The following is a 20491-nucleotide window of genomic DNA, read 5'->3' as shown; positions in this document are numbered from 1 at the left end:
CAGCCCCTTTCACATGACACAGACTTAGCCGACCCCATAATCCCAAACTCATGGGGAAGGAGGAAAGCAAGAGCCCTTCACACCCTGACCCTTTCCTCCCTCTAAGCACGAGACCTCCCTGGTACTGAAGTACAGAGAAAGCTCTGAAGGATTCACTGGTGTCTGGGACTCCCCACAAGTGCAGCACATTCTCCTGCTCGTGTACAAAGCTCTGCTTGTGACCGAGTACAGCGTAAAGGCAAACTGCTTTCCCTTGGCAAGGGCTGAGCTGGCAATCACAGCTCCAAAGAAACAGCCTCATGTTGATTTATCCACTTAACTCTGCTTTTCAGGGAGTAGGTGCATTTGAGGAATCCAAAGCAATCGGTTCCTATTTCTGCTTCCCCAGAAGAGGCACCAACTTTCCAGGAAACTTCAACAAGCAGATTAAAGAAGAATCCTTCTAAACAGGAAAGGATATTTGAAGAGTAGGGAATAGGCTATTCATCTCTACGTAGCATATTCTTTGACTAAAAACCACTCTGTGAAAATAAATACAGCCTAAAACAATATCCTCTGCTTACTCTGACAGCTCCAGCTCCCTTCCTTGCAAACATTCACTTGCATCAAGCCATTTTTCACAAAGGAAATAAATCAGCAGCTTTGGGATTTTCTGTGGCGTTCTACAGTTGTCTCTCTGACAACTAAAAAATGCCACATGTGCACAAGTGGCAGCAGCACAAGCTGAGGCAGAAAGCAGCAAGCAGGACTGGAGATCCATCCCATCAGCCAGATGTGCCCCAAATCCACCACTCTCAGAAATGACCAAGAGTGTCTGGTTTTAACTTCTTTTAGCCAGACCATTCAAAATATTTTGAAGCAGCTCCCTGGGAGATCAAGACAGTAATACAAGAAACATACATGAACATTGCATATTTTATATATATTAGTGTATCCCACTGGAATTCAGGAGACAATGAGACAAAGTCTCGACCAAGTTTACTTAAGAGCCTAGACCTGGATCAAATCTTTGCCATTTGCACAACCCTGTACAATGGCACTTTTCAGGCATTGCGTAACACTTACTTTACTATTTTATTATTTTTCAAGAACTTCCTCTCTCATTCACTACCACAATCTGCTCCCTGGGCTGGAAAGCAGAGTTAACAAAATAAATATAAATAAATAGATAAATAAATAAATAAAATAGCTCAAGCCTGTCATATGCTTTGGTGCACAAAGAAGGAAAATAAATAATCACAAACATGATCTATGCAATTAAACACCTCTGTCAGCCCGTGGATGTGTAACACAGGCAGATTAATCCACTTCTCACACACTGTAGCACAGCTCTGAATAATTAATTGCATCACAGCCCATGATTTTCAATGTTTTTGCATTATTACCAACCAGAAGGATCAGCAGCCAGGCTGACTTTTCCTCCCACCACAGACCCCCACCTCATTTCAGCAGTTTTCCAGGCTAATCTCACACCTACATCAAAGCTTGGTTCCTCTTCACCCCACAGAGAGTACCAACATCCTGAAGGCTCAGCACATACAATTGTTTTAAGGGATGGTGGTAAATCACAGCAGGATTTGTGTTAAAACTTCCTGGCATAATTGAAACCCAGCCAATTCTGCCGTGCATGCACAGCCTGTGCTCCAGCAGCACAAATGCAGGGGCTGAAGGGCTGCAGTTAAGGCAGGAATCCCAGACAAGGATCACTGGGCAGCTCTGCTCAAATGCACACTCAGAAAAACAGAGCAGGAGGGGATAAAATGCAGCAACAGGCTCCCTGTGAGTAGTAAGCACAACTTTCATAGAGTCATAGAATCGATTGGGTTGGAAAAGACCTCCAAGATCATCAAGTCCAACCCTTGGTCCAACTCCAGTCCCTTTACCAGATCATGGCACTCAGTGCCACGGCCAATCTCACCTTAAAAACCTCCAGGGATGTGGAATCCACCCCCTCTCTGGGCAGACCATTCCAATGCCTGATTACTCTCTCTGGAAAGAATTTTTTTCCTGATCTCCAACTTCAATTTCCCCTGGCAGAGCTTGAGCCCATCGTGCCCCCTTGTCCTATTGCTGAGTGCCTGGGAGAAGAGACCAATCCCCACCTGGCCAGAACTTCCCTTCAGGCAGTTCTAGACCGTGCTGAGGTCACCTCTGAGCCTCCTCTTCTCCAGGCTAAACACCCCCAGCTCCCTCAGCCTCTCCCCACAGCACTTGTGCTCCAGTCCCTTCTCCAGCCTTGTTGCTCTTCTCTGGTCCCGCTCCAGCCCCTCAAGATCTTTCCTGAACTGAGGAGCCCAGAACTGAACACAACACTCAAGGTGTGGCCTCACCACAAAGTCAGAGCAGGCAAAGGTTTCCTCTCCCTATCCCCTTAACAAGACTGCTGTCCCCCAGATAACTGAGTTACAAACTCTGCTTCCTTCATCTTCCCCAGCACCAAAACTATATTGGAAGACTCCTAACTAAAATATCAGCAATTTCCACTCCTCTGTAATAATGTCAGTGCTAAACATCAGCATTTACCTGGGCTGCTCTATACAAGTTTTAAGTTGGAAATGTTGCTTTATTCCCTCTCTGCCAACAGTCATAGGTCAGTTGACACAGACCCCTCAAGCCATGTGGGTGACAGGCAGCTCTTTCACCCAACACCCCTCACATCCAAGGCTTCAGTGATGAGAGAGCCCTCCTGCCAATTTCCATCAATTGCTCTGCTTTCTGCTCGGCTGTGGAGAATGAATTACCGACAGAAACATGTCTAGACAGAGGCAATGGTTTGGAAATGGTTACATGCTCACCCTGGGCAAGATATTAAAAATATCTGTATTGTCAAATACCAAAAGCAAATAGACTGGGATTAGCTCTAAATGCCTCCATGGCTTCCACTAAGGCTTCTGACAAATGTTTTCAGTACTTCTACAGGCAATAAAAGAAACATTTCAAGGCTTGCAAAACAGTAATAAAATTGCTGTGAAGTATAATTTAGAATCACAAGAAACCTATTAGTCTCCTGCAAGTTAGACATAGTTCTAGAGATCTGCTATTTTGGAAGAGGGTTTATTTGCTCACTGACATACAACTGAAGTTTGAGTTAACAGAAGCAAGTAAGGTTGTTTTAGCTACCAGCTCAACTTCCTTAATGGTGTTTTCTGTTCACATCATCACCTTCTACTCTCTGTGTTTATCTGCCCCTGAGGATTGCTTCAAAGACATTTGGCTCTCAAAGACAAGGACAAAAATCGTGCTTTATTTAGTTTTACTTCCTCCATGTTGACATGAACTTAAGAGATAGTGCACAGCTTTCATGTGGCCACCTGCAGCTTCAGAGCAATCCAGAGAGCTGCCAGCTTGGCTGCCCTGTTCGAAGGCAATCCAGACCATACGAGAACTGGGGAGGAAAAAGCACAGTCAAGGAAGAAATCAAAGGAGGTCAGATGTGATCACCCCTTGAAAACACCAACGCTTCAACTATGGCTGGCAAAGATCTTATACCATGAGATTTCAGCTGAAACAAAAGGCATTAAAACTGCTCTTCGTCCTTTTAAAGCAGGATTTATAGCCCCAGTCCTACAGGCAGCCATAACTATCTAAATTTTGCTCCAACTGAAGTTCTAATGCTTTAGCTAAAGGGTTGGAAATTTGAGAATATTACTTCATTCCTCTTTCTAAACATCAGCATAACCCCCCCCCAAAAATGAAAATAAAAACAAGCATGTTTTTCTGCCACAACCAATTTGAGAGACTTTTTTTAAGGAAGTGGGGGAAAAGCACAAAGCTCAAAATCAAAAATTCTGATTCAACTTCCACTCCCTGGATGATCCAGTTCAACTCCTTACCTCAAGACATGACTACAGGAGCTGGACTGGAATGAGTAAAAAGGGGTTATATTAGCCCTAGAATAACAGTGGAAAAGAAACAATTCTGAAAGGGATAAAGAGACTTCGTCCATGAATTAATCTCAGGTGATGGGAACGAAACACCCCCAGTAGATCATTAGTTCCCTCTTTCAAACTCTGCAGTATTAATGACAACTTACTGAAGGAACGAGACGTTTAGAACTGTTGTGGTGTAGCATCTCAAACACAGCCATTTTTACTGGTTTCAGCCACAAAATAAATGGGCAAGTGACTTACTCAGACACAGCTTTACCCACATCACCAACTAACCTATCACTGACCCTTTCAATTATTTGGATCAATACCCAGTGCTTAGAGCTCAGCAAAGCTTTAAATGTGCGATTAGTCCCCACAGACAACTCCAAACTCTCTGAAGTTCTGTATGTGCACCATTTCATGCTCATCGAGTCCAAGTGAAGGAAAAAATTGTATGTGTAGGATTTCACCCACCATTAATCCTGATGTTCATACTGAACTTTACTACAAAAAACACAAACCGAAAAAAACTTCAACCAGCCCAGCAATTATGATTTCTGTTGTTGCTGCTTTGAAAAATGGTACAGCCAAGCTGTATCTACCATAAAAGTCCTGTGAAAAGCTGCAATCCCATCATGCAAGAAACACATAATGTGTCACATCAAATGACCGTGCAGAAACCACATATTGTACATCAGACTCCCTGACACTTGGGGACTTGTTCCCCCGGAGCAAGTGCAAAGGTCCTCAGGCCTGGAAACGGAATTATAGTAACAATTTCCATCAGATGACAAGACTTGGATGAAAGGTCTGTACTACTCCTACAGCTGCTTTGTTCCCAACAACCTTACAGGCTGGTTAATCCACTTGTAGGAACTGCTCTGTCAGATCAAAGGCAGCTCCATATCCTGTCCAAGTCTTCAAAAGAAGGTGTAAAAACCCTATAAAAAGCAGTTACACAATTATCTGCCCAGAGGGGAGACTTCTGACTAAGCCAGGGCAGTTAACAGTTGGCTTATGCTTTAAACCAGGGGAGTTCATAATCCCTTTTTTAAATCCTATCTAATTTAACCTTCTCAACCATAGGTTGATTTATTTAATCTCACGCAATGTTTGATCTGTGTATTATTGGCAGAAGTTCCCCAGGTTAATTCCATGAAATTCTAAAGGACATTTCTGATTTACTGCAGTTCAGCTTGTTCCCTCTGCCTCCCCTCTGACCATAGGGAACCATAGGGAACAAGCAGCACTTTCACTTCACTCTCCCTGTGTGTAGGCCTGTTAGGCCCAGTCCTATTGGAATCTGGAATCCCTTCCTTGGAGCAGCAACACGTCACCTCCCATGCTCTTTCCTGAACCTGTTGAATCACCCTAGGGACTAAACAGGCAGCAGTTCCCCAAGCTGGGAAAGCCCAACATAAAATATTCCACAGGTTATATTCCCCTCTCTGCTGTTCAACACTCCTGGGAACTGCTAAGGTGACAACTCCATGGAGGAAAGAAACACACCTGGATGAAAGAAAACTCAGCTTTAATTGCATGAAATGAAACAGAGTTTGTGGGACAGAGGGGAGATTTAAGGTCTTTAGTTCAGTAATTCTTTAAAACAAGAAAACACTAATACAAGAAAAAAAGCTGGAGGCAGGGTTATTTTGAGGCATATGTTTCAAGGATTGGCAACAGCAGCAAAGCAACAAGCACCCAGCAATGGACAGGAGTAAGAGCAAAACACAGCACTGAACAGTGTGCAGCTGTGAAACACAACACTTGAGCAGACTGCTTTCAAATACACACCAAATGCTGTATGCTTGTTCATTACTGTGGGTTGAAAGACAAATAAGAAGTGAAACTTCAGTAATAAATCAAAAGGTCCAAGATGAATTGTAGACTCCACTGTATTTGACCACCTCTCCTCACAGGCCACTCCCAGTCACATCCCTGAGCAAGAATCTGTATTGCACTTCCCTGCCAGCTGAATCCCATATGGAGTCTAGGAAAGATCTGGGAGCATTCAAAATGTACAGGGAAAAAGAAAAAAATCAAGCACTGAAATAAATTCCCGACCAACATCACCTAATTCAGTAACTGGGCTAGAAAAAAAGTACATCTCTGCTGTCTACATTCTTTACAGCAATTAGCACTTCAGCAAAAAGCTGAATGCCCTTGACTTGGCTTGCTCTTAATTGAAAAAATTGGTCCCTCCTGCATTTTCCATACCCTGTAGTAATAATAAATTAATCTATTGCATTAACCTAGAAAGTCATTAATACAGAGTATGACCACCCACCCAGCTCAAGTGCATGCTGAGATATAAGGATCAAGATCAGTACCTTTAACAAGACAAGTCATGCCACTTAAATCACTCTAAGCATGACATGTATCACCCTAAGCATGTCCTGTATCAAGAATAGCGTGACCAGCAGACAGCCTTGAGTGTCGTGTTCAGTTCTGGGCCCCTCAGTTCAGGAAAGATCTTGAGGGGCTGGAGCAGGTCCAAAGAAGAGCAACAAGGCTGGAGAAGGGACTGGAGCACAAGTGCTGTGGGGAGAGGCTGAGGGAGCTGGGGGTGTTTAGCCTGGAGAAGAGGAGGCTCAGAGGTGACCTCAGCACGATCTAGAACTGCCTGAAGGGAAGTTCTGGCCAGGTGGGGATTGGTCTCTTCTCCCAGGCACTCAGCAATAGGACAAAGGGGCATGGGCTCAAGCTCTGCCAGGGCAAATTGAAGTTGCAGATCAGAAAAAAATTCTTTCCAGAGAGTGCTCAGGCATTGGAATGGGCTGCCCAGAGAGGGGGTGGATTCCACATCCCTGGAGGTTTTTAAAGTGAGATTGGCCGTGGCACTGAGTGCCATGATCTGGTAAAGGGACTGGAGTTGGACCAAGGGTTGGACTTGATGATCTCGGAGGTCTTTTCCAACCCAACTGATTCTATGATCTCCACAAGCCAGGAGGTGGCCCCAGATTTGCTCTGCAACCATGTGAGGCTTACCCTTCCTTTGAGGCCACCCAGCTGCTGACAGAGCCACTTACGCTGCATTTCCTACTCCCACTCCAAATTAACCTTCCTCTCCTCCTCGATCCCAAGCAGTAGAAGTGCCAACCACTAAGCAGCACAGACATGGAAAGAGATGTAGAACCACCAAATCACCCTCATCAGGACAGCAGAACTGTTTGCTCCTTTCCCTACCCTCTGCCAAGCAATGTGACACTGTTTTACCCCTTGGCTAGGCAGACTGGGAATAAAGGGGTTTGTTTCAACACAGAAGTCTATGGGTCTGAAGCACTGCAGAAAAATAATTATAAAATAATTTAAGCACAACCTTCCCTTTGCTATCACACTGCTGGATGAGTGGGCAGTGCTGTAACACAGAGCACTATCCTGAACTCACTGTGAGCTCACTGTTGTGCTCAGAGCCCTTCAGAGCAACAGAAGGATAACGGAGCTAATGAAAGCCCAGCACATGTTTTTAACTGCACAGGGGGAGAGGAAAAAGCAAGGAGGAGGCAGAACATACTCCAATATGAACTCATCACCTTTCACTTTGCATTTGCTTCTTTAAACAACTGTAATGTGCAAGGATTTACAGTTACCTTTCTTGGGGGAGGAACGCCAAAACCACACAGTCCTTCAGTAAGAAGTAGTTGCTCAAAAAAGTTAATTAAACCAAGTGGGGAAACTACAATGAAGGAAAACTACAACACTGTAAAACTTGAGTATTTACTTTAAGGAAGAAGCAGATATGGAAACAAGATAAAAAGAAATGAAGAGCACAGAGCAGGGAAATCAGGAACTTCCATCCTTTCGGCTCTTGCACTGGGAAATAACATTCAATAAACAGACAAATTCCAAATAAACCCAGTGAAAATGCTTTTTACACAACATGTCTATCTTGGCAACCAGTGGCCCAGGAAGCAGGTACAGCTCAGAACCATCCTGCACCCTCCACCAGACTAAGTTCAAGAATATTTCAGTTGCACATCCAAGCCCAGATAAGGATCCTCTCTAGATCTGGTCACAAAAGTAGAAGCTTTGGAGAGCGGACAACAGCAATACTTTGCTCTCCTACCCACAGTGGGAAAAATCCTTGTGAGTAACAGGTCAGCCAGAGATTTAAAATATGCAATTAGAAGTGCTTATATAAAATTACATGTCTGAACCCGACCCTTTTAGCCAGAATTGGCAATTACTCAAAGACCAACAATCACAATTAGTACATCATGACAATGCAGAGAGGAATAACTGAGGCAGAGTAGGATGGATGAGCCACATAAAATGCCTGAAAAGTGTACCAGGGGTATCAGCACAAAATGACCAACCGTGAAAAGGGGAGAGATCTTGAACTCCTACACTACCATGAGCCATAAGAGGATTTGAGCACAGACCACCTTAAGAGTCCTACACGCAACCAGAGAACTAAAATGTGACAGCTGGGATGGAGCCTTTCCTCCTTTTACTCGGGCAGATTCGCAGACACCTATAATGATAAAACCAGCATTAGTCACTAAATGGAAATTGGAGCCATGGCTTGGGTGATTTGCTAAAGATCACACAAGTGTAGAAGTGAGCCAGGACTTCCAAATTCTGCCTCTATTCCACTTCCTTACTGCAACCACAAAAACAAGTGTCTGAGGTAACGCTACAGAAGCTGCTGAGATGTAAGTGGACACACAAACAGGCAGGATTATTAAAATCTTAGAGAGTTGCTTTAGAAGAAAATGTTGAGCAAGGCCTCATCTCCTCAGTTTTTACTATGCCAATATTTATTATGGAAAGTTTGAGCCCAGAGAGCTTTCTCATTTAGTGGAGACACCTCAGTGTTCACAGGAATGTCTATTTCTGCCTGGCTTAAATTCAAGGACCTTCCACATGTGGTGAATGTGACACCTGCAGCACTGCAGGTCACACACAGGGAGAGGGGAAAACCAAACTCATCAACATACAAGCCAGAAAAGTGAAATTTCAGTTACCACAGTTACCTCTGCAATAATGTTTTTCATTGAGAAAACCTTGAGAAGGGGCACAGAGCAGAAGAAAATTATGGAGCTACAACTCCACAGGACTCTCTCCTGTCCTGAACTCAGAATTATGGGGGTTTCCATAGGGCAGCCTGCAACATGTCAGTGATCCCTTTAGCTGGTATCAGTACGAGAAAGAGATTAGGAACAGTTAAGTAATTCAGTTTTTCTCTATATATGTGAAAGGGGAAAAATGTGAAGAACTGAAGGAGGGAAAAGAAAGCAAAGCCATTCCCCTAAATTTTAAAGGTTCTGGAAGTTTGTAACTCTGGGTCCCCCTGACTGCAGAGCTCTGGTGGGTACAGCTGAGCTTCACAATTGCACAGTAACTCTGTTCAAAGCAAAGGGATTACACAAAGTGCTTAGCTCTAAACAAACAGTCTGAAGTTCTGCAACAGTTGATCTTTTTAACATTTTAAGCACCGTGTTCCACAACCGGGACAGCTGAGCTGCCTCTGGTGAAGTCACTGGAGCCCCCTCACCTTCATCCCACCTCAAGAAAGGCTGTTAAAGGCAGGTGCCAAGAGATATTTCAGAGATAACTGAAACACAACTCCCCAGACAATTTGGATTGCATACCAGGAGTTCATCCATGCTCGTCTGACACTTCTCAAGATTGATCCGTTTAATTGCCACCTTCTCCTTCTTCGGAGTGCAGAAGGCCGCCTGCACCACGGCAGTCGCTCCGCTCCCTGGGGGGGAAAACAGAGTCAGCAACATCTTACAGACTGCAGACAACAAAATTGCAAATGCCACAGAGTAAAGTCAGCAGAGCCAGGGGAACACCCCGCGAAGGCTCTCCAGGCACTCCCCACTCAGGTCTGTGCAGCTCTGTGGGTCAGCTCAGCTGCCCCAGCCAAGTGCTGGGCAAACCAAAGGAAGACAAGTGGATCTTTATGATCCCTTCCAGGGATTGTTACAGTTCTGCAGACAAAAAAAACCCAACCAACCAACCAAACAAACAAACAAAAAACACAAAAAAACAATCCCACACATCAGACTCCAGTTTCCTTATAACAGAGGAGTGATTCTACTCATGTACTTTTAAAAGCAACACCACTGAGGACACACAGAGTCCTAACCTGATGTGTTCCCCCAAAGTATCAAAACAAGCCACACTCTTTGCTACCAACACTAATAAGATTTTTCAAATATTTTTATGTACTAATTGCTGTTCTCATCTCTCCACATTTTATGCAAAGACCTGAGGTAGGTTTCATTCACGCAGGTTCAGCTCCAGTTCTCACACCACCTTCGTGTCTGCGCTGAGAACTGCAGCCAGAGAACATTTAAATTCCAATAGGGAAAAAACACTGCATTTTCATGTACAGTTGTTCAAACTGTCACAGCCAGGGATAAGAGTTCTGGATTTAAACTGCTCAGCAATATCAGATCCTTTGATACTAAAAGGAGCTTGAAACAGTGAGACTTAAAATTCAGTTGATGTTAACTCTATTTTTGTTGGCCTCCAGAAACTGTTGCAACATTCACCTCTCATCAATAGGATACCTTGTTGCTTTACGTTCTACCTTTATCTTATTCCCCACATTTACACACTTCACTGGAAAGGTGTAAATCCAAATTAATAAAACGGAGAGGATAGGTGGTAGGTAGTTCAAGGGTTTCCTATTGCCAATACCTAAAAAATGCTAATAAAAATAAACCCACAGCTATTTTGTTTATTATCCCAGCCACAGCTCTTGAGCCTGTCCGGGCTGAGGAGAGAGACAAGAACAACTACTGCATTTTGCAGTAACCACACTTATTTTACCAGTTTCTCCTGTTCTTAACATTACAAAAACTCCTTCCAGATTCTGCAATTCAGGTAAAAGCACATTTTTTGCAAGTTTTTGATTGTTTTCTAGTATGTTCTCATAAACTGGGGGCAAAGGTTTTCAGCTTCATCTTCAAACAAAGGCTGCTGAGGCTCCCTGCAACCACAATCAATATTCTCCTGACACCAACTTGCACCAAGACAAATTCAAATAAACCTCCAGGACAGGGAAAGAGCTTGAAATCTACCCTTGAAAGATACAGAAAAACTTCACCATTCAAAGTCACACTGAAATAAATTGCAAAGTCCTGAATTGTGGGATGCTGCTCCCTAATCTTCAACCAGTACCTGCCACAGAGGAGCTCCAGGACTGTGACTTCACTTTATATGGCATTGTTCCCTGGACAGCATCACCCTGCCAGGGATTCCCACACTCAGGAGTTTACATTTTAATCCCAGAAGGCAACAATGTGCAGAGAACAAAATGCTAAGGTTGCTAAAGCTGAACTACTTCCCAAAGCAAATGGGTTTTTAAGGAGCTCAAGACTGAGGCTGTTTATTACTCACACACATTTTTCAGAGCACAAAGCAAAGCAAAGCTCAGGTGGAAGAAAAGGACAGCAATAGTAGCAAAAATATTTACAAGGGATTTGAAAATTAAGTCTGATGCTGTAAGCAGGATCTTGAGCAGAGGATGGAAAGGATGCCTATAGGAGTCCAGGCAGATGTTTAGCACAAAGCACTCAAAAAGGTGGGGAGGTTTTGACAGCAGTTTGGCTGCACTTCCAGGAGCAGGGCTCAAATACACAGCATTGAGCAGGGAACAAACATCCCAAATCAAACCTCCATATACACTCCCTGTGGTTGCTTTCCCTGGCAAGTAGCAGGTGCAGGAATCCTGCGTGAAAGCAGAGCCCCAGCACAGATGTAACCCCATTCACTGGGAATGCTGAGTGGCACTAACCTGCTGTTCTCCACCCATACCTGCTTTCCCAATTTTTTTGCAGCTTCTTTGGTGGGGAAAAAAAAAGTAAAAACACATAAAGACTCAAGACAAAGAGAGCAGAGCACACAGAAATGGTGGCAAAAGGCAGAAATGAGTTTGCACTTCCAAGCATGGCTGGTCTCCCTGCCCCAATCATCTTTTGGAAGTCAGAATAAAAACCAAACACAGTATCATTTCTTTGGAAAGTGTCAGATCCCAGAAGAAATGTTGCTGCTGACACACTCAGAACACCAGTATTATGATTTCTTTGGATGTCTTGGTGCATAGTAATAGAGGCTGAAAACACAAGCCAGATGCTGTAAGAATATACAACTGTGCACCTCAGAGGATTGTCTTGTCACAAAACCCTTTTGACTCGCCAGTTTTTCAGTGTGTGTTTTCATTGCTAAAGCTGCCTGCACAGTCCCCATTGACACGAGAGTGTCTGTGCTCAGACTCTTCCTCGATACCTCACACACCTCAGCAGTGTCAGTGTGCCCTTGCTTCCCCCACAGCTCGATGTCCTGGGACTTCTGTGCCAGTCAATCCCAGCTGGTGGAAGCACAACTGGCAGAGGTGCTTCTTACAATCCAGATGCAACACCACTGCTGCAGAGCAAATCTTTAACAAGATGAAGTCCAGGGGGTTATAGAAGTGACTACACAAAGAGTAGCTTTGTTTTACTCTTTTAAGATGTTACTGCCAGAAACAATAGCTACAGACTAATTAAAAGCAGGACCACTCATGCTGCGGCTCCTTCCCACTCCCTGAGTCTGTGGGATCAATGCTCACCAGGACTTCAGGGCAAAAACTGCTTTTCACCAAGTGTTTGGACAATGCAGCCTGCAGGGTCCCAGTCTGTTATGAGTATATGGCATTATTTGAACAGCAATGAAATCCCAAACTAAATCCTTCTGTGCTCATGGCAGGGAAACATCTGAACTCGAGACTCCTCCCATTTAATTCCCTGCTGCTCCTACTTTTCTGGCAGCTCTGTTTAGTTCGATCACCACCTGCTCTCCCCACTCCCCCCTCTCCCACTAATTCATCACTTCTTTCAGCTCCTCTGTAGCACTAATTATAGAGAAACAATGAAATCTGAAAAGCGTATCAAGCAAGGATTAAGCCAAGCTGCAGCACGATGTGCCACAAGCAAGCTGCTCTTTGGTGGCAGCGGTGACGTGTCGTGCTCCTGGGATCAAACAAAGACGGGTTTCCATGTTTCTTGGAAGAGAACAGAAAACATGGCAACACAGGCACTTCAGGCTTTGCAGCCTCACAATTTGTTTATTACATGCCAGGGTGGCAAGAAAAAGAGAAAAGCTGCAGCTAAGGGAAAACAAGTAGTCGATCAGCAATAGGACAAGGGGGCACGATGGGCTCAAGCTCTGCCAGGGCAAATTGAAGTTGGAGAGCAGGAAAAAATTCTTTCCAGAGAGAGTGCTCAGGCATTGGAATGGCCTGCCCAGAGAGGGGGTGGATTCCCCATCCCTGGAGGTTTTTAAACGGAGATTGGCTGTGGCACTGAGTGCCATGATTTGGTAAAGAGACTGTAGTTGGATCAAGGGGTTGGACTTGATGATCTCGGAGGTTTTTTCCAACTCAATTGATTCTACGATGACGGCAACAGAGAGAAGACCACCATCAAGAAAGTTTTTTAAAGTTTAAGATCAGATAACAAATATACAGGGAATGGTGGGAAGAGAGATTTCTTGGGTTGCTGTGAACCACCCTCAATGAGGAAAAAACCCCCAAGGGCAATTTGTGCCAGGGTAGCACAGCTTGGACAAACCTGCTGTGGTCAGAGCTAAAGGCAGTCCCAAAGGCATGGACAGGACTGGGTTAATGTTCCTGTGCTCAGTTCACACTCACTCCCCAGCCCAACACACTCTGATCAAGGTCAGTGCTGAGGCTCTTCCCTCCGCCTCTCTCAAGATCAGCTTTCGGAGAAAATTTGCTCTCTAGTTAATCTCTTCCAGCATAACGGCTTAGCAAAACAATGAAAACTGGGCACAGTCAAATGCTTGCTGCTTTATTCCTGAAAAGCAGGAGATCATTTTGTTGAAGGCTGAGGGGGAGGAAAGAGACCCCAAATGGGTATTAGGATCTGCTTAATACCCCCTCTGCCTTTGCCTCTGTAGGCTCTCATATATAGTTCCAACCCTTAGGACAGCAGCTGCAAAATTCCTGCATAAGAGGGTCACGACCTACTTTAGAAAACAGCGCCTTAGGAGGAAAACATACCCTTTCTAACCCTTGATTCTTTCATGTTTCTATGATTAAATGGCTCTTTCTGAAATAAAACCAGCCTCTGAAAGGATTAAAACAACCCAAACCAAAACCTCCCCAAGCACTCAGTTACTGAAGGATGATTTTCCAGGTTATCTCCTCTGGTTCCCTGGATCTCCTGGGGATCTCCCTCTGCATTCAGCATCCACAGCTCCAGCCTGAACTTCTCCTAAGTTGAGACCAACTCCCCATGAAAGCCCAGCATCAGCCTGGACACTATCTCTCCTGCAGCTGCATAACTTACATGAAGCTTCAATTTCTTAAAATACAGAAAAACCCTCTAAGATGTCTGTTAATGGAAACCAACGACTTCAAGGCTAATTGGGGAGTGGAAAGCTGGGGGACTGACCAGAGGACACAACATGTTCCTCTGCACTCTGTCTCCAAAGATAACTCAATCTCTGCAGCCACATAAGGACATTGCAGCTCTCCCAGCAGGAGTGGGATGAATTGCACTGATGCCTCCTCCCAGGCAAAGGCAACTGAAGCCAGAGATCCTCTTGGCAGAGGGATCTGCTTAAGCAATGGGAACAGTCATGCCAAACGGTCACAAGACAAACATCAAATCCTGGCTCTAGAACAGAACTCTCCTACCACATGCAATGGCAATTTGAAGTAGTCACACTGAAAGAGCACTCACAAAACAGTGTTGCCCAAGCTGGCAATCTACTTCAGGTAGCTTGGGAGATGTGAAAATTTCCCTTCACAGTAACTCAATTGCTCACAAATCTGTTAAAATCAACAGGGGACATGTTCCATAACAGTCTTGGAGCATCAATTCTCATCCCAATACACTATCAAATCCCCTCCGTAGAGCAAACATGCTCACCCAGGGTCAAAAGAATGTTACAAACCATTCAAGTTTGAAGCAACCTCTAGTGGCCTCTAGTCCACTCTCCTGCTGAAAGCAGGGTCAAACCCCAACTTAGATCAGGTTTCTCGGCATCAAGTTCAGTCTACTTTAGATTTTCTTTAACAAAGAGATATTTCTACAATGTTTTTGGCTGTTTCTGTGTTTGATCACCCGCATGGTAAAGCATTTTTCCACCTCGCTAACTAATCAGATTTCTCAGCTTTGCTCACAACCTTGGCCTTTCACCCCACACCTCTGCAGAATCAGACTCATCTCTCCTAGAACTTCCCCCTAGATAGCAAAGGGCAGTAACAATTCTTCTAAGGCCGGACAATCATAGAATCAATTGGGATGGAAAAGACCTCCAAGATCATCAACTCCAACCCTTGGTCCAACTCCAGTCCCTTTACCAGATCATGGCACTCAGTGCCATGGCCAAGCTCAGTTGAAAAACCTCCAGGGATGGTGAATCCACCCCCTCTCTGGGCCGACCATTCCAATGCCTGATTACTCTCTCTGGAAAGAATTTTTTTCTGATCTCCAATTTCCCCTGGCAGAGCTTGAGCCCGTGCCCCCTTGTCCTATTGCTGAGTGCCTGGGAGAAGAGACCAACCCCCACCTGGCCAGAACTTCCCTTCAGGGAGTTCTAGACAGTGATGAAATCCAGTTCCCCTCACCTGCCCCACTGAGTCCTATTCCAAAGTCTCCTTCAGCATTAGTCCATGCCCTGCCAAGGACCTCTGCACAGCCCTGACCTCTGCTCCCACCACTCCCCAGCACACACACGACCTCTCTATTTTTAAGCAAGATCTGGATTCCATCCTCCACTATCTGGAGTGTGGTGCCAGAAAGCAGCTCATGATGCAGGCTCTGTTTATAATTGTGCCCCCGGGTTTTCCTCTTATGAACAATGCACACGAAACACCTCCCTGTGAGGCTGCTCTGGACCAAGCAGTGACTGTCGGGTTCCAGGTACCCCAAAGCCCAGCAGAGCTTTAATGCTGTACCACACAGGCCCTGCATTCACACCTTCCTCTGCAAGCACAGGGGAGACATCCTCCATCTCTGCCTCAACTCTCTGACATCCTCATGCCAAAGAGCTGTGGGAGCCCCACTCTGTGGTTACTCATTCCAAGGACAATACAGCAATAAAACCAGAAGCTACAAGACTGGGAACAGAATTTCTTAAGCTCAGGGCAGATACAAATCTAAGTAAACCAGAAATTAAATACCATATTCCAGGCTCAGACTGATCTTGCATTGTTTGGTTCATTTGCTGTGAAGGCAAAGTGATGCCTCTCTTTTCTGCACCTAATTTGAGGCTTCTGCTGAGAAGAGTCCTCTCACAAACAATGAGCCTCTTCTAAAAACCAGCTAGCAAAAAAAAAGTCTACTCTCAAATTTCTAGCCAACTCAGTATGGGGTGGGAATCCTCCATTCCCCAAGGAGGTTTTGGTAACAGGAGTCCACTGGATGTCAAGTCTTGCTGGCAGAAGCCCCACGATCCAGGAGTGAAGTAATTCAATGTTAACGGTCCTTGAATACAGTCATAGTTCTCCAAGTCATCTCGCCACTACAAGTCACACTCATACTACAAAATGGAAGATGCAATCCCCGATAACAGCTAAAATAGCTCCAATAAAACCAAAGGGAATTTGTAACGGGACTCAGACATATTCCTAGTACTGCCACAGAGGGAACAAAAACATCAGCTCAGCTGTGGAGAGGAAAAAGGTTTCACAGCAAAGTGTCACCTACTCAGCTTGGTACTGCAGGAGGAGCTTTAACAATGCCAGAAGTGAAGTTACAGCCTCAAATCAGCAGGAGGATCACTTGGGAGCCTCCAGCACAGCTCAGAGCAAACCCAAACAGCAAGGAGGCACTGAGTGCTGCTGCCAGAGACACTGTGAGGAGCAGCAAAACCAGAAGGAAATGTTCAGCTGGTTTTGCTCTGTGCCTCATTGGGAAATCTGCAGGAAACTCAAGCGGCAGCAGAGCAACCCATGGCCAAGATGCAAAACAGCTACAGAAGCACAGGAGTGAGCAGAGCTGCCCTCCCACAGCAACACAGGGGGTGCAGATGTGCATCTATGCCCGGGAAGTTCCCAGAGCTGTACCAACACAGCCACACTCACTCCCAGACACCTTTCCACCACTCATTCCTGATATGGATTTACTATGAATAGTATTTCCCACAGAGAGAACAACTAAGGCTTTACATTAATTTCTTTACAAGCTGAAGGATGACACATCCACAGCACAAGATGGCAATACCCTGTTTAAAACGCTGGTAGAGGTAGTAAGAGACCAGGTTTAGCTTTGTGCACCTTCTCCCAACCCCAGTCATGCAGCATTTGATCTACAGCAGAGACAGGAAGATATTGAGGTGCTGGAGCGGTGCCAGAGAAGAGCAACGAGGCTGGAGAAGCGACTGGAGCACAAGTGCTGTGGCGAGAGAGTGAGGGAGCTGGGGGTGTTTAGCCTGGAGAAGAGAAGGCTCAGAGGTGACCTCAGCACTGTCTAGAACTACCTGAAGGGAAGTTCTAGCCAAGTGTGGGTTGGTCTCTTCTCCCAGGCACTCAGCAATAGGACAAGGGGGCACGGGCTCAAGCTCTGCCAGGGCAAATTTAAATTGGAGATCAGAAAAAAATTCTTTCCAGAGAGAGTAATCAGGCATTGGAATGGGCTGCCCAGAGAGGGGGTGGATTCACCATCCCTGAAGGTTTTTAAGGTGAGCTTGGCCGTGGCACTGAGAGCCATGATCTGGTAAAGGGACTGGAGTTGGACAAAGGGTTGGACTTGATGATCTTGAAGGTCTTTTCCAACCCAATCGATTCTATGAAAGAGGGAAAGGAATACTTGCTAATATAGTGCAGGGAAGAAATAAACTAGAGAAGCAAAAGCAAAGCCCAAAAGCAAAAGCAGATTTAACTGAAAAGTAGTGAGGGGGCTAATTTTAAAGCCTGTATGGGGGGATGGAGGAAAACCAGCAATCCCCACTGACCACACATCACAGCATAACCCACAGGATACACGAAGACGCCTGCACTGTGTGTGCAGCAGTCCTGCAGGAACATGTTACAGCTGAACTCTCACATTTGCAAGACAGTGGTCATGCTTGTATTTCTGAGCAAAAAGCTTTAAAAACAACAACTCAATCCTATTTGAAGTCAACTATTCCAAAACTTTGAATTTCTGTGTGGTCAGTGTCAAAATGTCACCCCAGCCTTCAGCACAGCCGAACTCCCATCACTGAAAGCAGCACGTTTATGCCTCGTTCAGGCTCACCTTGAGCCAAGTGCTGGAACGCTCAGCTGGGTTCAAGCCAAAGGTGGCTGCAGGTACACAAAGGTACAAGGCATGTGCTGGACAACACTCTGAGAAATGGCAAGGATTGGGAGGTAACACGTTTAAGCACAGAATTAAGACTTAAATACAAATTACTTCTATTTTGCACCAGCACATCTGATGGCAACAGCCCAGGCCTTTTACTGAAAGATTTGGAAATAAGAAAGGGGAAAAGCACAGTTCTCACTTGTGAATTCTGTTTGCTTCATTTAAATTGCACATGTACCTTTGCAATGACCTCTGATCATTTACTCCAGTACAGTCAGAGCTCCAGTGGTTTGTGGTTCTGTGCAGGTTGCGTGGCCAATGATTTCAAACAGTGCACACATGTGAGTGATTTCTCCTGTTAAGTCTCCACCACGTGTCTTCCCCAAAGCCCAAGTCTTTGCTCAGCTCATGTCAGCACCTGCAGTGTCCAAGGGATAACTGATATTCCAGTATTAGCCCAGCACGTCCAAAGAATTTCAGAAAATAAGGAAAAGCATTTCCACTGTCCAGTTGGACATAGAGCCAAAATATGTGAACTGCACATAAACTTGCTGACAGTGAGTTATTCAGCAACTTGACAGAGCTCTCGCTGTTGACAATACCACTGAAAACCACACATTGTGTCCAGAGCTCAGAGGTTTCTGCCCATGTAAGACAATGTATTTCTCAAGATTCCTAATGCCTTGTGTACAGCAGAGAGGGATGATAAGGCAGCAAAGATCAGCCAGTGCTGCCAGCACTTATTTAAACAGGCTTCCCATCCAGTGGTCCATCCATATGGAAACACTCGATGCCACAGACCTACCGGCCAGGTCTGTAACTTAGACCTCAGACTCAGAATGAAGAATACAAACCCATATCCAGGCACTTGTAAGAAGTCCAATATTATTTTCAGAGCCATCAGCAACTGATGGGCAACACCCACAACTGGATACATCTCCCCATGGCCCCACTGAACTCTACAGTATAAATAAATAAATGACACTAATTTCTAAGCTGCAGTGAGATCTGGCTGCAGGAATCTAAATGACTCAAAGCCAAGGTTTCTACGGAAAGGAAGAGGAGTCTTATGTAAATTTTCACCCCACCCCACACTGCATTGTTCTCTCAAAACTCTTTCAATATCTCTTAGGCCATGAACATAGAAAAACGTCATCTGTTTTCCACCTTCAGCAAACACTCAGGTTGAGAATCCTCACAGACTAAGCAGGGAACTGACAGAAAATGGTCAGCCTGTCAATGTAACACAGGCCAGGACTGGAACGGAGGGTGAGGAATAGGGTTGGCCGCACAGAGCATGTCAGTGAGATACCTGACCAAGCTGTCACCAGGTCACTTTGCTGGGTGCTGTCACCAGCTTACAGCAAACACAGCCAAGCTAGGCTTCCCATTGCCCCCCTGTGACAGAGCTGCTGTCCCCCAGCACCAACTCCACACCAGAACAAGACACACAAGGGGGAAAAAACGAAAAAAAAGACAAGAGGAAAAGCCACTGGCCACAGAAGGTATCAGCAGAGAGAAGGATCACCAGGGACGAGTTCAGCCCATCTGATGGTCCCCCAACACTGGAGCAGAGGGTGCTGCTGTTGGCTGCGTGCCCAACCTCCTGCAGCCCCCAGGATACACCAAGCTAGTCCAGACCAGCACACATTTCCATCCTGCTCTTAAGCACACACCCTCCAGCTGCCCAAGGTGCCCAGGTGATTTGGGGAACACCTCTGAGACCATTTTCCCCACGGCAGTAACCACAGTAAGCCCCAAGGGCCAGTTATACAAGTCCTGCGTGACCTGCCACATTTACTTAAGGTGCTATTAGCATGCCTAAATTAGATTTTCAGTTTGAAACCAATTATATTTATTTGATTTTGTGCCAACATCTCTGGCTAATTTAAAGGGCAATGCAGCTATGCAGTGTTAATTCTACATGATGGAAAGCAGGCTCAAACATCTCATTTCCAAACACAGCAATTTTAGTGGAGAAGGTTCATCTTTCCCTTTGAATCGCTGTCAGTTCCCTCTATAGTATATGCAGCAATGTAAATATCGTGCTGTCATCAGGTATTACCCAGGCTCAAAACACAGCGCTGGTACAGTAGCCAAGCCAGTGTTCTCCTTTATTCCCTCCCAACTTTTATCCTGAACTCTGTCTCAAATGTAATTGTCAACTGTAGAGGATATTTTATTTGGCTGGGATTCCACTTTACAGAACAATTTGTCTGCATACAGTGCAGATGTTTGATAGCGCCGTGGTTATTTTAGGTAAATAAGCTTTTAAGTATCAGATATGTCCTCTCTCGAAAGTTATTATCCTTTCTTTTCAGGGAATATCTTGATCAACTAAATATATTCCACATCTATTAGTCTGTTCAG

The 20491-nt window shown here is 45.0% G+C and overlaps 1 protein-coding gene across 1 annotated transcript in view; it reads right to left on the bottom strand.

The window, feature by feature from the left end:
• The window catches only part of OXSR1 (oxidative stress responsive kinase 1), a 93986-nt gene that overhangs the window by 62717 nt on the left and 10778 nt on the right, over nt 1-20491 (bottom strand). The window contains exon 2 of the mRNA XM_071560089.1: nt 9464-9576. Coding sequence (XP_071416190.1) covers nt 9464-9576 — 113 coding nt within the window. The remainder of the gene's footprint in view (nt 1-9463; nt 9577-20491) is intronic.

This window comes from Pithys albifrons, chromosome 7 (assembly GCF_047495875.1).
Source record: "Pithys albifrons albifrons isolate INPA30051 chromosome 7, PitAlb_v1, whole genome shotgun sequence".
In the NCBI taxonomy this organism is placed as follows: domain Eukaryota; kingdom Metazoa; phylum Chordata; class Aves; order Passeriformes; family Thamnophilidae; genus Pithys; species Pithys albifrons.
Note: the sequence above shows the minus strand (reverse complement) of the source record. Positions and strands in the feature narration are given on the sequence as shown.